At 31.1% G+C, this 15,790-nt stretch overlaps 1 protein-coding gene across 1 annotated transcript; it reads right to left on the reverse strand.

The window, feature by feature from the left end:
* Positions 1-1,885: 1,885 nt before the first annotated feature.
* Positions 1,886-15,730, reverse strand: LOC139527935 (peptidyl-tRNA hydrolase 2, mitochondrial-like). Its single transcript, XM_071323625.1, has 5 exons — positions 15,556-15,730; positions 5,641-5,730; positions 4,456-4,577; positions 2,822-2,934; positions 1,886-1,979 (listed from the first exon to the last, which is right to left on the reverse strand). Exons 1-5 carry the CDS (start codon positions 15,691-15,693, stop codon positions 1,930-1,932), a joined length of 513 nt encoding a protein of 170 aa, XP_071179726.1. The 5' UTR covers positions 15,694-15,730; the 3' UTR covers positions 1,886-1,929.
* Positions 15,731-15,790: the final 60 nt, after the last annotated feature.

A 15,790-nucleotide genomic window follows, 5' to 3' on the forward strand; every position in this document is an offset into this window, starting at 1 on the left:
GACTCATCAGTGACGCTCGAATAAAAAAATGTTTAAAAGGCCCAATAAAGTACGAAGTTGAAGATCATTGAGGACCAAAATTCCTAAAAGTTTGGCCAAATACAGCTAAGGTAACCATACAAAGTCGGAAATATCTGAATTGGAGAAATATTCCAAAACACAAAAACTTAACTTAAATCACGATGTCAAGGTGAGTTCAAGACCCCTGCCAGTTGGACATTCACACATTACAATCATTCCAAACACACATTTGCATATCTTGGCAAGTTCTTCAATTTCACTTTCTCAGATTTATTAATGATGTCCTGTCACTCAATAACTCACTTTCCAGTATGATCTTGTATCTTATACCTCAGTTAGGTTGTGGCTAAGTAGTATAATATCGAAACTTGAGGGTAAGCTTCATAGGAGGATCTTTTTCTTGTCACAGATGGACAACTCAAAAGTAAGCCACAAGTGTTAATAAATTGACTTATCATAGATACCAGGCTTCGAATTTGCTAGACTCTGTTTTGTTTATGTATAAATGTAAAATATGCTGTATCATTTTATACCAAAATTTTTAGGAAGGTGGTATTTGTTTAAAAATAATTCACACTCAAAATAATTATGCGTTGCGTTCATAAATGTAAATAAACAGTCATAAATTATATACTTATATTTAAATCTTCACTTTTTCAAAGCTATTCACAACCCACTGTTGTATTAGGATCTTGATAGGGGAGGGGGTTCACTTCTTCATTCTTTAATTTTTTGAAAAAATGTCTGTATCTATTTTCCTTGTATTCTTTTTTAAATCAACTATTTTGATGTATTGACTCATTGGCCAACATAACACATCTCCTGACTTTGTAAAGGCATTCTTTCAAATGTGTGACATTCATGACTTCTTTAATCTGCCTGTTATTGACTCCACAAATGTAGAAATAATCAAGTCTGATGCAAGATATCATATTATATAGATATAGGAAGATGTGGTATGAGTGCCAATGAGACAACTCTCCATCCAAATAACAATTTATAAAAGTAAACCATTATAGGGCAAGGTAAGGCCTTCAACATGGAGCCTTAACTCACACAGAACAACAAGCTATAAAGGGCCCTAACATTACTAGTGTAAAACCATTCAAACGGGACCTTCTAAATACAAAACACACTTGAATGTAAAAGACTTCCTTGAGTTTCTCTTAATTTAAGATAAGATTAGAATACATATTCTCATGACTTCTTTATGAGGGCCTCAGGGAAGATGAGTTTATTGTAACTAACTGAGTTTACCCTCTTTAAATAAAGAATTTATTATTATTATTATTATTATTATTATTATATTATTATTATTATATTATATGTGCCTGTCTAAAGTTATGAGCCAGTTATTCAGTATATGTGGTCACGGTTGCTGTCTGTCATATTTGTTTTTCATATTTTGTTATAAGATTAACAGGTGGTTGGTTTTCTAGTTTGAATTTTTTTAAATTTAATAATGTTGAGGCCGTTAATAGATGACTCTAGATCTGTAATATTGGGTTTGATAATTATTGAAGGTCATACAGCATGAAACATACCTGCCAACTTTCACGATTTAGGCGTGTATTACACGATTTTGACCCTTTGTCACGATTGCACGATCGTGATCGTGAAAAACCCTCTAAAACACGATTTTGTGTTTTCATTGAAACAGTGTTTTATAGTTCATTGTAGTTGTTTGTATCTAAATCAATGGACTCTAATGAATAATTGTCTATCATTAATACTGATTTTCTGAAATTCACCTATCCCGATATCTGATTATAAGGACAGTATTTAATTCAAACAGCCAAACATCAACAGAAAAAAAGCATTACATGTTCCACTGTCTGAACAGTTAAGAAAAATAATACCAAAATTAAATAATAAGTTTTAATAAAAAAAAAAAAAATCTATAAAATATCAAAACAGTTTTAAATGTCCTGTCACTTGATTCACTAATTCTTCTGGTCCTACAAAATAAATGTGAACATGTTAGTCATAGAGGCAATGAAACTAGCTAGGCTTCTTAGAGATTGTCAATTTTTCAGTAGTTTTAAAAATGAAGTCCCTTTAATTAGACAAAACTTTTTAATAATCACAGATGTGTTTTTGTGTACCATTTTCATGAATATATATTTCTAAGCTTCTAAATAACACAGTAAATTTTAATTCTTTTCAAACACTAGGTGTTATATTATCAAAGTTTTTTTTCTGTCATTCTTTAGTAAAATCACCCTTTTGACCTTCCATTTATCTGATATTTAAAAAGGCAAAAGTCATAGATTCAATTTTCATTCTATCTAAAGCTTTTTTTTTACAACTTTACTATTTGCTATAAAACCAGGTTAAATCCACCATTTTCTACATGAGAAAATGCATGAACCGAGTCAGGAATATGACAGTTATTATCCATTCATTTGAGGTGTATAAGCTTTTGGTGTTGCCATTTGATTACAGACTTTCTGTTTTGGATTTTCCTAGGAGTTCTGTATTTTTTTATTTTACTTTTTACCCTTTATAAAAAAAAATCATGCATGCATGTTTTTGGGGCCCTTTATAGTTTGCTGTTTGGTTTGAGTCAAAGCTCTGTGTTGAAGACCATACTTTAACCTAAAATGATTTACTTTTACAAATTGTGACTTAGATGGAGAGTTGTCTCATTGGCACTCATACCACATCTTCTTTTATCTCTATGTTGAAATTTGTGGTGGCAGTTTATTGTGTTTCCTTGATAGTTAGTGTGGTTCTATGCTTGTCCTTCTTCTATCTTCCACATTTATTTATATGCTTCTTAACTGATATCAAAACCTACCTGGTCCTATACCAGTCACTGTTATAGATCCTGGTGCTATCTGAGTACGACCAGCATCTTTTACTAAACTTGCATTAAGTCCTAAAGATCTAGCTTCTCTGGCTATTTTTAATCTAAAAGACAAACAAATATTGAAAAACATGTAGTTATGTTAAAATGTTAAATAGACATAATAGATATAAGAAGATGTGGTATGAGTGCCAATGAGACAACCCTCCATCCGAGTCAAAATTTGTAAAAGGTAATTCCATAATAGTCCATTTGCCAATTCCCGTAATTGACCCTGTAATTAGAGACCTTTTTGTTGTTGTCTCCCTTATGAGGGACATTAATTTTCATTAACAATGGAAAGCTAGCAGAAAGAGCAAATTTACCTATGCATAATGTGAGTAATCTATAAGGTTTTGAAATCTTTTAATTACAGTTATTTGTTGTTTAACTAAATACTTACAACATCAGAAATTATTTTTCATGAAAAATTAGTTAAACCGCTGATACATCATTTTCATTCATCATACTTTGCATTGGCAAAAGCCAATATTCACAGGTATAGAACCAGTCTAAGATTGACAAAGGGAAGTAATTTGTTTAAAAGTGTGTAATAACAGAATCAAATCGGTAATTGGCAAATGGACTATTGGTCAAAGTTCTTTATAAAAAGATGATGTTCATGCAGGACTTTGACTTTTAAGACAACTTTTAATTAAAATAAGATGTGTCTATAATGACTATTAAAATAAGGAGTTGTGGTATGATTTCTAATGAGACAACTTACCACCAGAGTTAGAATGAAATATATACACAAAATTAATTGTCACTATACAGCCTTCAACTATGTGCAAAAGCCATACCATAAAGCCAGTTATAAAATGTAGTTATATGACAAAATATGAAACAATCAAAAAAAGAAAAAAGTTCTAATAACTTTATATTCAACGATACATTTTACCTGGGACCAAGATACGATGTACTAGTTTCAGAATTGGATCTAAAATAAATGGCAGAATTTCGTACTGCAAATATAAGCTTTTCTCTGGAAAGCCATTAAAGATTACAGTTTAAAATTTGCTGTTTATCCCTATTAACAGATAACATGCTGTATTATTATTTTCATTCACCATTGTATTTAAAATGTACAGCAAGTATAATTTTAAACAATTAACCGAGAAACAAGTATTTTATTGCAACTTTATATATAAAATAAGAAGATGTGGTATGATTGCCAATGAGACAAATTTCTACAAGAGACCAAATGACAAAGACATTAACAATGTTCTATAGGTGATCAATATACAGCCTTCAACAATGAACAAAGCCCATCCAGCAGAGTCGGCTATAAAAGGCTCCTAAATTACAAATGTAAAACAATTCAAACAAGAAAACTAATGGCCTAAGTTGTTCTTCACCAAATGTGAAATTACAAACAAATACAAATGTTGATAGGTAAAATAACTCAAGTGCTGTTTATCATGTCTTATCTCATTGATGATCACCATGGCAACTTCTATTTAGACCGATTCAGAAACACATCATAGATTTCTGTTTAAAATTCTTAAGGACACACAAATATTAACATGTAAAATTCTTCAGGACATACATATATACTCAATTATAGCATTCTTATGTGTACATACAAAGATTCCTCTGTTTCTGTTTTGACAACAACTTTTGGCTGACCATACATTCTCCATTTCCTAAACATTTCTGGGTCTGTTTTACTGACAGCTTCATATGACATGACTGCAGCATGACAGCACTACAATACAGAAACAATAAATTGGTTTACTGACAGCTTTATATGACATGACTGCCGCATGGCAGCACTATAATACAGAAACAATACAGTGTTTTACTGACAGCTTCATATGACATGACTGCAGCATGACAGCACTACAATACAGAAACAATAAAGTGTTTTACTGACAGCTTCATATGACATGACTGCAGCATGGCAGCACTACAATACAGAAACAATAAAGTGTTTTACTGACAGCTTCATATGACATGACTGCGGCATGGCAGCACTACAATACAGAAACAATAAAGTGTTTTACTGACAGCTCCATATAACATGACTGTAGCATAACAGCACTTTCTAGTAAATATATAGTGAGAAGAAAGTACAAACATGGCCCTTTAGATGTACTTTCTTCTCACTATCTATCAATGTAAAAAAAACCATCAAAACATTAACATGAAGTTAAAAATGCTGTTATAAATATTATTATTATTTCTACTGCTTATGAATATCATGAATATTGTGTTGATTTAAAATCATACAGAACTAAGGCATTGTTCTCCTTATAATCTCTAACATCAATTCCATGTGTGTAAATTAAGCTTAGTGAAATACATGCTTTTGATGTTATTCAAAGAACAAAAATGAAATAAATATAAGAGATGTGGTATAATTGCCTATGTGACATGTGTGACAACTATCCACCAGAGTCCAAATGAAGTGGATGAGAGTCAATTTAAATTATTAGTTCTTTGGATAAACATGACTATTCTTTTCATAAAAAGGAGGAGATATAAGAGATTTAGAATAAAATTAACATGTCCACTAATGTTATTTCAATCTTCTAATATGCATTTTTTACCCTTCAGATTAGCATGATTAGATGATTAGTTATGACTGCAATATTTTGGTTACTTTTTTTTAATCAGAATATTATCAAGAATATAATGATTATAGACGTTTATCATGTTTATATACACCTTATGATTACATATTTAACAAATGTTTAACTTCATTTCAGTTTATTTACAACAGACTTTCTTTCTCCATACCATCTATAATCAAGAAACATTAAATTCACCTGTGCAGCTGCTTTTCCTTTTCCCATTTTCAAATCATTCCTTACAACAAATACCAATTTGTACTCTCCACTATCTGAAGAAACTACTGCCTGAAAAAAACAATGTACATAAACATCATAAACATACTTCAAAATACTTTGAGTGTGTGTGGTATTATCAGATTATGGGTTCAGCATAACTTAAAACAAAATTTTGAAAAGTCAGAAAGTGCACGATTTCTAGAATCAAAATTTTAAACATTAGAAATCTCAACTTATATTAAATGTACTACTAAACAAAACAGCACGTTAAAAACTACAGAATTAGCAACAGAAACAAAAAACTGGGAGTGATATCAGCTAGGTGCTGCAGAAGAATAAGCATATCCTGCTCCACATGTATATGCAGGGTTGGATTAGGAACTGATTAATTACAAACATAACAATAATATTTGTGTCTACCATTACATTGTGTTATTGTTAGGTTAATGAATTTAACAGTACATGTATGCTGGGAATAGTAATATAGTATGTCCCATATATTTACATGTATATTAAAATAAAACGTGAAAACTTGTATTCCTAAATAATTCAGTGATACAATATTGAATACAGATTATATATTTTATTTCCAATGACAGCTTCTGCACATCCAGTATGTGCTTTTGGTGCATGTTTAAGTCCCACAATTTTTTTGTTGGAACCACTCTAGGCAGCCATCACAGACAAGTAATGCTGCAATGGGAATGTGGGTTTTCCAGACTTAACAGTTCCATTCTGCAATTTCCCTTTCTTGAAGTTAAACCAGCTTTTAATACATGCTATGCTTCAGGTGAAATTATTTTTTATTCTTGAAATATATATACATATTTATTGTACATGTTGTACATCCAAAATTTGTGTTGGATACATGTGATGTTGTTTTATGTTGTCTTTTAATACATGTACCATTTTATTTTTGTACATTACTTGTGTTTGTATTTACTCGGCTTATAATCATGGTAATAATTACAACTTTATAAAATCATGAAAATGGCTGAAATGGGAAAAAAAAAGTTGGTTAAAACTTTAACAGTCAAGGGTCTAACTTAAATAAGTTATTAGAGAAAAATAACATGCATGTTGTTATTGCGGGCTAAAATATCAAAATACTGTAATAACCAGTCAGGGGACTTACTTAAACAAGTGATTTTCTAAATCACTGATTCAAGTAACATTATTTCCATAAAGGTTGGAAGTTAGAGTTGTCTTTCTTTAATAATCACCTATTTAAGTAGTACAAATTAATCACTAGAAGAAGTGATTTAATATTAGTGTAGCTTTAAATATAGAATACTAATGATCCAGGGACTAATTATGTTTCTAAACTTATCAGAACCAACATCTGTGTTGTCTAGGATGACCAGGTCATTTCAGGTGATGACCTTGTACTGAATCTAGGATAATGACATAAAAATCACTTGTTTAAGTATCAGACCTCAATTTCCTTCCCAAAAATCACTTCTTTAAGTATCATTCTTTTAATAACCCCCACTAATTTCAACACCCCCGAACAGTGAAATTTTTATCGCGAACAGTAGAATTTTATTACATAATCTGAAAGATGAAACCTTGAACTTCACAGGAAAAATACTCCCACTGCTGTGAAAAATCTTTTAAGAAAGTATCAGTTCATTATGTAAAGCCATTATTATAGCATTTTTTCAACTAAAATAGAATTTTCAGGTAAATGATAGCATCAAAGGCATAAACCTTGCTACTTAAAAGAAGCAAAAAGTTCATATTTTTTTTAATTTTACTAATTAAAAGATGTTATTTAAACCTATGTGTTTAAAATTTTGAAAAAACTACAAAATCCCAATTTGTGACAAAACCTTGAATTTGCTACTCAAATAAGTGATTTAAAAATCACTTATTTCAGTAAGTCCCCTGACTGATAACATATGTATGTTACATGTTTCTAAGGGACAATATATATACAAACTTTATTTTGTTAAATTTTTTACAAGTTCTATTGATATTATAATTTTCTTTATGTATACTAAACTTTGCTAAGATATATAGCAGTTCATCATGTTCATAGTTTACCAATCATGCATAGTACACCTATGTTATTACAGAAAACATATTCCTGCAATAACCAAAGGGTGTTATTACAGCTTCTCTAAACCTCTTAAAAGACTTTGCTCAGACATATATCACAATGTATTTCAATTCATTGTAAGAAATGATGATCAGAACTTGTAATGAGGCACTGCGCAAGATTCCAAGTAATTCCCAAGTGTCTCATTTATTCTCATATAATAAGTTACATGCCTGTAATAACTAAGCCTTGTTATTACAGATTAATTTTCCCTTAAAAGCCTTGTCTCATTGATTTACTATGGTTGATCAAAATTGAATTAATGGAATTAGAAAATTAGTTATCAAGGTAATATATTAAGCCACTGCGCAAAGTTTCATGTATTCCCAAGTGCCCACAAAAGATAAAATATTTATGATATATTTAACTGATAACAAACGTATGTTATTACAGATTAAAGGGAAATTCCGCGATTTTTTACTTATCATCTAATTATGTTCATCTTAACATAAAAAACACATTTGCAAAGTTTTAAATTTATATTCCTTCTAATAACGGAGAAAATCAAGTATTTGTAACTTTTTTGGTTGAATTCTCGAGTGGGTCGTGACGTATTAGCCCGATTTATTGAATTCTGGGAAAAAATAAAATCTGTTTAACTCTTATAGCTTATCGACAATATACGTAATTAAAAGCGCACAGCTGACGAATGGTCGAAGTTATAAACCACAATATAAGAATGAACGAAAGTGAATATGCATATATATACCGTTTTGTATTGATTGAATTAAACTCCTATAAAATTATCTCTAGTAAATGTTTTTGAATAAATTTAATTAATCATTGTTGAGATTTTTTTCATAAAATATTTATTGAACATTTTTACTGATATTGAACTGAAAATATTTCAGTTCTATTTACCGTTATTGTTTTGATAATCATTTCAATGCAAGTAATGTGTGAGCAGAGTGTGTATATTATTTTGTAAAGGTCACTGTATATTTCTCGGCTTGAGGTCAATTCGTTTACCTTGTAGCTATTTAGCCGCAGGTGTGAGTTCAAGCGTACACAGGTATAAATGTTATTATTTGGAAAGGATAAATAGAAAGGATTAGAGTATATGCTGTCATGATGTTAATACACTAAGATTAAATACACGATGAGAATAAAGATACAATAATTAAATTGTGTAAATTAATTGAAAATAAAATTCAGATTCGTAATTCCGAAAGTGTATAAAAATAAAAGGAAACAATTTTTGATTACTTTCTTAGCGGCAATTGGCGTAAAGATTCAAATATGAAGCAAAAAATAGTAGTTTTAATCTTTAATAAAAACTAAATGCAATATTACCCAATTTGATATACCATTGTACATCTGTTTGATATCATTGACTTTACCGGAATTTCTTAACTTGTATTCAAATCTGGCTGTGTTTAAATGCTAATAAAACTATTGCAATTTTAAAGTTTTTAATTGACAAAAAAATACAACATACAACATGCATAATTTTTTTTTAGTTTCTTTTTAACATTTTATTCTTACATAATTAAATTCATTTGACAATCATTTACACGAACTTTTTGTGAAAAGAATACTAATTATCTACGCTAAGGCATTATATCTTTTGAGGATTTTTGAGGATTTTTTTAAAAATTCTATGATAATAGTTGTGCAATGTTGAACATGATAGCCGTCATTAATCCAAATAAGTAATACAGTAGTTGTAATAAAAGTAATACTTTAGTCATGCATTACAGATATTGACGAATTTATAATAGTTCGTTCATACATCGTTGTTCATGAAACAATCATTATTAGTATACATGTAAGTTTCCTGACGTATAAGAGCCATTGAGGATGAGCTCCAGAGAAATCAGACTAGTTGCGTTTCGTTCGTTTGTTTGTTGGGAAAGGAGAGGAAATGCAACCGCTTGTACAGATAAACGACAGAATTACCATACAAGCATTTATATTCAACACAATCAGAAAGAGTTCCCATCGTTAGACGGGGAATATGAAGGCTTCCAAGAATGAACAAGTGACATGTCTAACTCTGAACAGTTAGAGAACAGACTATCGACATCGAACGCTTGTTCTTGATATTTGAAACTGTATGCATATATATACGTATACGTTTATGATATAGTGATGAGTTCTGACAATCAAAGAGCTGAAAGCTCTGAGGAAAAATGACGCCACTGCCTCTAATATTGGGATATTTTTTATGCAAGTCTTGATTTTCACATACCGTAATAAGTTGAACATTGCAACATGTCTCGTAAGAATATAATTGATATTCGTATATGAGTGTGTGAAGTGAAGATGACAACTGACTGGTTTTTTTTTTAATACAAATGAATAGGTCAAGAGTCAAGACTACCTAAATGATCTACAGTATCCAATGACTACTGGCATGTTTTTTTGGTACAAATAAATAGGTCAAGACTACCTGAAAGATCTACAGTGTCCAATGATTACTAGCTGTTCTTTTGTACTAATAAATAGGTCAAGACTATTTATATGATCTACAATATCCAATGACTACTTGCTGTTCTGTTGTACGTACTAAATAAAGACTACCTGAATGATCTAAAGTATTCTAATTAATGTGTATTTTTTTTTTCTTTCAATTACATTTTTCTAATTCAAGAATACAGATTACTAGCATCCTTTCAAACCAAATGATTATGAAGAGCCTGTTGTAATAAGCTCTTATACCCCACTAGTCCTATAAACATATGACTTCACATTCTTCTTCAATTTTTAACGTTTTTATACTGATATTTTCATTTTTTTATTTTTTTTTGAATGCGAAGTGTGACACATTGATAGTAAAAAAAATATTATCAGAACAGTAAATAGAAATAGTAAATAATGCTCCTGAGGTCATATGTTATAGGACTAATTACCCACATACTCATTAAATAAGTTATTAGTGACATACACAAAAGTAGTTATTTCTGTTACTTGAAGCAAATTCTATTTCTGTAGATTTACACAATATTGTTATACTTGTTTTATTTCACATTGAAGATTAGACAAAAAGGGATACTCCTTTGATTTTTTCATTTCATGTCAGTCAGGTCCCTTTATATGAAACTTGAAACCACTTCTCTGCCATATTGATATTTTATAACAACTCTGCCCATGACCCATATAATTTGATATTCATTCTTTAACCATATATTATAGTAAGCTAGTTTTTTTTTATTTTACACTAATCCACAATCTTTCATGTTAAATTTTGTCTCCATTTAAGTTTATGCCATTGAACCATCATGGTATTAAACACAATCCCAAGTAATTGTGCTGTTACAGTGGGTCACCATATATTCAACTTGGGTGGCATTCCAGTTATTGAAATTTGTGTCAGATTGGATAATGAACTAGACCTTTAGGAATTGATCTTATAATTTAATATGGAGCCATCGTATGCGACCCCTACCCGGTAACAAAAATAAACATGTCAAGCAGCAATATTTATCACCAGAGATTACAAGTCAAAAGAGGATGGATAAGTCTCCAAAATATTTGCCAAACTGGAACTACAACAAGAACGAACAAAACGTTCAAGCCAAAGTTAGTATTTATGTACAAAGAAGTTGAGGGGCTGATTCGCGCTATTGAACCAGACGAATTCCTCTTAAAAACATGTCCGAAGAGAACCATAACTGCCGAGGAATTCAAAGAATACCACGAAACAATTATTGTGGAAAAGCAAGCAAAGAATAACTCTTACTGTGAGTGTATTGACATTCCGCCAAGTAAAACACCGTACAATATTCAAACTCACTTTAGGGCCTTAATAATATGGTACAAGTCAAATGGGCACCTGGTTAAATCGACATCTAGTCAAATCGGCACCTATTTAAAGCCAATTAGGCATCCAATAATAAATATAAATAATTCAACCTTTAAAAATGTGAATAAACATGATAAAATTAGGTTAATATTTCTATCAAACCCCCTTCCTTATCTACCTTTTCTTGGGTAAATACTGTAAAATTTCTGGACAACCCATTCCTTATTTTTACTGTTTTTGCTTAAAATACTGTTAAAATATATATTAAACAAATCTTACATGGGTGCCGAATTGACTATATCAAGTGCCGGTTTAACCAGGTGCCAATTTGACTAGATGCCGATTTGACTATACCGGGTGCCGAATTGACCAGGTGCCGATTTGACTAGAATTCCGTAAGACAGTGATCGCACCGATCAGGGCGAACGATCCCACCCCGCCAATAAAACCGTTGTATTAAAGCCAGCATCGATATCGACAATTTATGCACATGTCAATGCACATGTCATACAGATACAGTCTGTTACAGACTCTACTGTTGTAACTTTGTAAACAAAGATTGAGTAGGATTTCCGGTACTTATTTCCAATAGAAAGTGGACCAACAGGGACAATGTAATTTGTAAATAGCCAAGAGAAATCTTTCTGTGTTGCCCGACACTGCGTAAAGTTTTCGCGCGGAACCATTAACATTCAGCAATGAATCCGGTTCCTTACCTGGAAGAAGAAGAAGAAGACACATTATATTTTCTTATAAAAAAGGCAGTGGTTTGTAAAAAGAAAAGACTATCAAGTTTTCCCCGATTAATTATAGATTTTTAATGTTTTAACAATGTTTTAGTTTTACTTCACATAATCAATAAAGTTATAAAAATAGATTTATGAGTATCTTAACAACATTGGTTGGTACACTTCCATCTTTTTGGTAATAAGAAGGACCGGAGGTATGCAAACTGGTTCCCGGTTGATTACTACACAAAAATCATAATAAAAGCAAATTCCAGTTTAAATGTAAAAAGTAGATACGAAACCAAGAGCGGTAGACGGAGAAATGTAATGGAAAGTAAATACGAACCAAGCGCGGTAGGCAGAGAAATGTAATGGAAGTTCAGTTCACTAGTATAGAAACATGCCGCTGAAAGCGTCATTTTTCAAAAACTAAATTCCTTCATGGTTATATCTTGCCATACGTTTATATTGGTTTGTAAGGTGATTACTCAAAATCGTTATTTGAAAATCCTGTTTGTGAGATGTAGATTCATTTCAATACAGAAATTTCGTCTATATATTTCACAAGTGTATAACACAGAGAAGCTCTGAAGGTTCATTACTCCCATTTTGTTTGGGTGTGAACCATCGATGTTTACAGCAATATCAAGGAATAAGGTGATGATGGTAGAAAGAACTATGGGCGTCATGTGGCAAATATTACATGCATATCGGACAATGAGTTGTCAATCTGTATGAAAAGTTTTCCAATACAACCATATTATTGAGAAAGAATGTTTACATGCTATACTCTCGTACTAGTATTACAGGGTTCTTGTGGCGTTCACCTTAGACACACATCGTTTTAACGATGTTTAAAAAAAGACAGAACCAATTTAATGTCATATTTCCCTATTTTTTAAATATAACTAAAATTCTTTTATCTGACAAGAATATCCCTATTTAGCGAACAAGTAATTTATTCTTTTTTCGGTTATTGAATACCAAGAAAGAAAATAAATCCCTAAATTAATTTGAAACTTTGATACTCTAAAGTTTCCCAGCAAAATATTCACATCCCCTGGGGATAATTAGTGTTCGTCCAGTGGCATATATAACAATTGTGATGACGAATTCCTTCCTTTGTTTGAGAACAATCTTATTGAAATATAAATCTGTGATTTTCCTAGGTCCACAGCTTCAATGAACCAAAGCAAAAGTTATACATCGACCTGTATTTAAATCAAATTGGTTCTCTTCTTCTTTTGGTATACAACTGTAGTCTATCGACATTCGATGATTACATACTGTTGGCATACGTTGGCTAGTCTATTTACAACACTTTTACCCCTATTTATTCAAAATATATGTTTTTTTCTTATGTTCAATGTATACACGTATATATTTTAAATTGCGCTATAGTTCCGTAACTTTATATCCAGTCGTATAAACGAATCGTCGGCAAGTGCGTACATTTTTTTAAATCAATATTTCTGGTCTGTTCCAATCTGTCCTTCACTATTGACAATGACTATATATTACATTTTCCCAAATTCACCCTTGGAAAAAATATTTAAATAGATTTTAATTTCATCAAATCTTATTTTTTGGGTATTATTTATATATTATGAATTATATTCTTTACACCAGAAATGTTATTTATAAACAAGCGTATGAGTTTAGTAATGACAAGTAAGACAGAGTTGTATATTATACATCTGATAGTTCAAAATGGAAAGTTATAAGTTATAAGTTATCAGCCGTGTACACTGATCAATACCTGCAGAAGTGAAACGATGCATGAACTTGCAAGCCCGACAGGAAATCGCTTGAATACCTGGACGTGTCACCTCACACCCCTCACAATACCTTTGGAAGTAATACCTTTAGCCATGCTGGTGATCAGATAAGGGAAGATCAAAATATATTTGAAAAAAGTTTATTACTTTAAAGAATTATGAACAAATTAGATTTTCGAAAACAATTTTCACGGAACACTTATTTATGATTTCAACTTTGACTTTTCACCTAATTCCAATATCAACAGTTTAAAAACAACAGACCATGGTAATTTAAAAACAGTAAGAATATTTTCCGTATCAAGTTAGTTAGTCGTATTAAACAACCGTACGATTGACAAGATATCGACACGCAATTACGACTACATCGGTTACTGTAGTTTTGTTTCTTTGTGGTTTATAGACATATCGTTTTTATTCATCGGGAAAGAAGACAAGATGGCGGATCTCGGAGAATTGATACTCTAAATTTAAAATCGATGGTGATCGCTTATCTAGCGGAATAAAACTTTAATATCTATGAATTTGAACATTTTTATACAGAATGAACATAATATCAATTTTTGATTTTTTTGCGAAGTTTCCCTTTAAGGAAAAAAGAGTAGACAACTCATGAAAGTGTCTGTAATAACACATGCTTGTTATTTTTCTCTATTAACTTATTTAAGTTAGACCCTTGACTGTTTAATAAATCTAACGAAACAATAACGCAACATAGCTGTAGACACAATTATTATTGGTACGCTCATAGTTAATTGGTTCCTAACCCAAAATAGCATTTCTGCATTTAGATGTCCAACATAACTATAACTTTTTTATTAACATTACATGTACGTTTCAACGTAATCATAGCCAGTGTGTTAAACTTATAGTGATCCTTTAAATAAACAAACTCATTATCATATAGTAAGATTTTTTAATGTTGTCTTAACTGGACCTAGGATAATTCCTTATGGGATTCTGAGTCTGAAGCAGATTTTTGTCACCTTGGAATCCCTTATCATTTGCTTGTCAAGCCCCATCAAAATTAATCAAGTCTACTCAAGAAAATATTTGCCAACTACATCACCTCCTTTCACACCATTCTGTAAACCAGAAGATGATAGCGTTTCTTTGTTTACATTAAAAATGTAAATGACGTCACAACTGAAATCCCTAACAGGACCAAAATCAGAAACATTCGGTATTTCCGCTTCTTTTTTAACATGTTTAACAGATTTTGAAGTTAAAATATGTTTGAATTAAAAAAATAATTCATACAGATTTCGTCCCCTTTCACAGGTAATGCCTGCCTCATATTACCTGATGATAGGGTTTCTTTGTTTACATTGAAAATGACATCATAACTAAAAAGGACCAACAACGGAAACATTACGGTATTTCCGTTTCTTTTTTAACATTAAAATATATTGAAATTAAAAAAATAATTGATACGGACTTTGTCCCCTTTCTCAGGTAACGCCTGCCTCATATTATTCCCAGACTAGACTTCTAAATTATTATGTGAACAACCCCGAAAGTATAGAGTTTACTTGAAATTACTTCATTTAAACCATTTTTAGATGATAAAACAGCTAATTTAGGTCGGAGACGTCCTTTAAGAAACCATCCAATGACAAGACCGACTCCTATTCCTACAGCAACATATCCTGTTTGCTCTTTACTGAAAAATGATGTCATTTTTGCTATTTATTTTCAGCACATTTATTTTGCTCAATGTTACCTTTTTCCTCTAGTTTCAAGTAAAAATATGACTGTAATAAACACTAAAGTGATT

Source organism: Mytilus edulis, chromosome 6, assembly GCF_963676685.1.
Source record: "Mytilus edulis chromosome 6, xbMytEdul2.2, whole genome shotgun sequence".
In the NCBI taxonomy this organism is placed as follows: domain Eukaryota; kingdom Metazoa; phylum Mollusca; class Bivalvia; order Mytilida; family Mytilidae; genus Mytilus; species Mytilus edulis.

Bases quoted from the DNA above. Each gene is read 5' to 3' on its own strand.
- LOC139527935 (XM_071323625.1), bottom strand. From the start codon at position 15,693: ATGACATCATTTTTCAGTAAAGAGCAAACAGGATATGTTGCTGTAGGA. The intron at 4,578-5,640 runs GTGAATTTAATG...TCTGTATTGTAG, and splicing joins AAGGAAAAGCAGCTGCACAG to TGCTGTCATGCTGCAGTCAT. The intron at 1,980-2,821 runs GTAGGTTTTGAT...TTTATTTTGTAG, and splicing joins AGTGACTGGTATAGGACCAG to GACCAGAAGAATTAGTGAAT.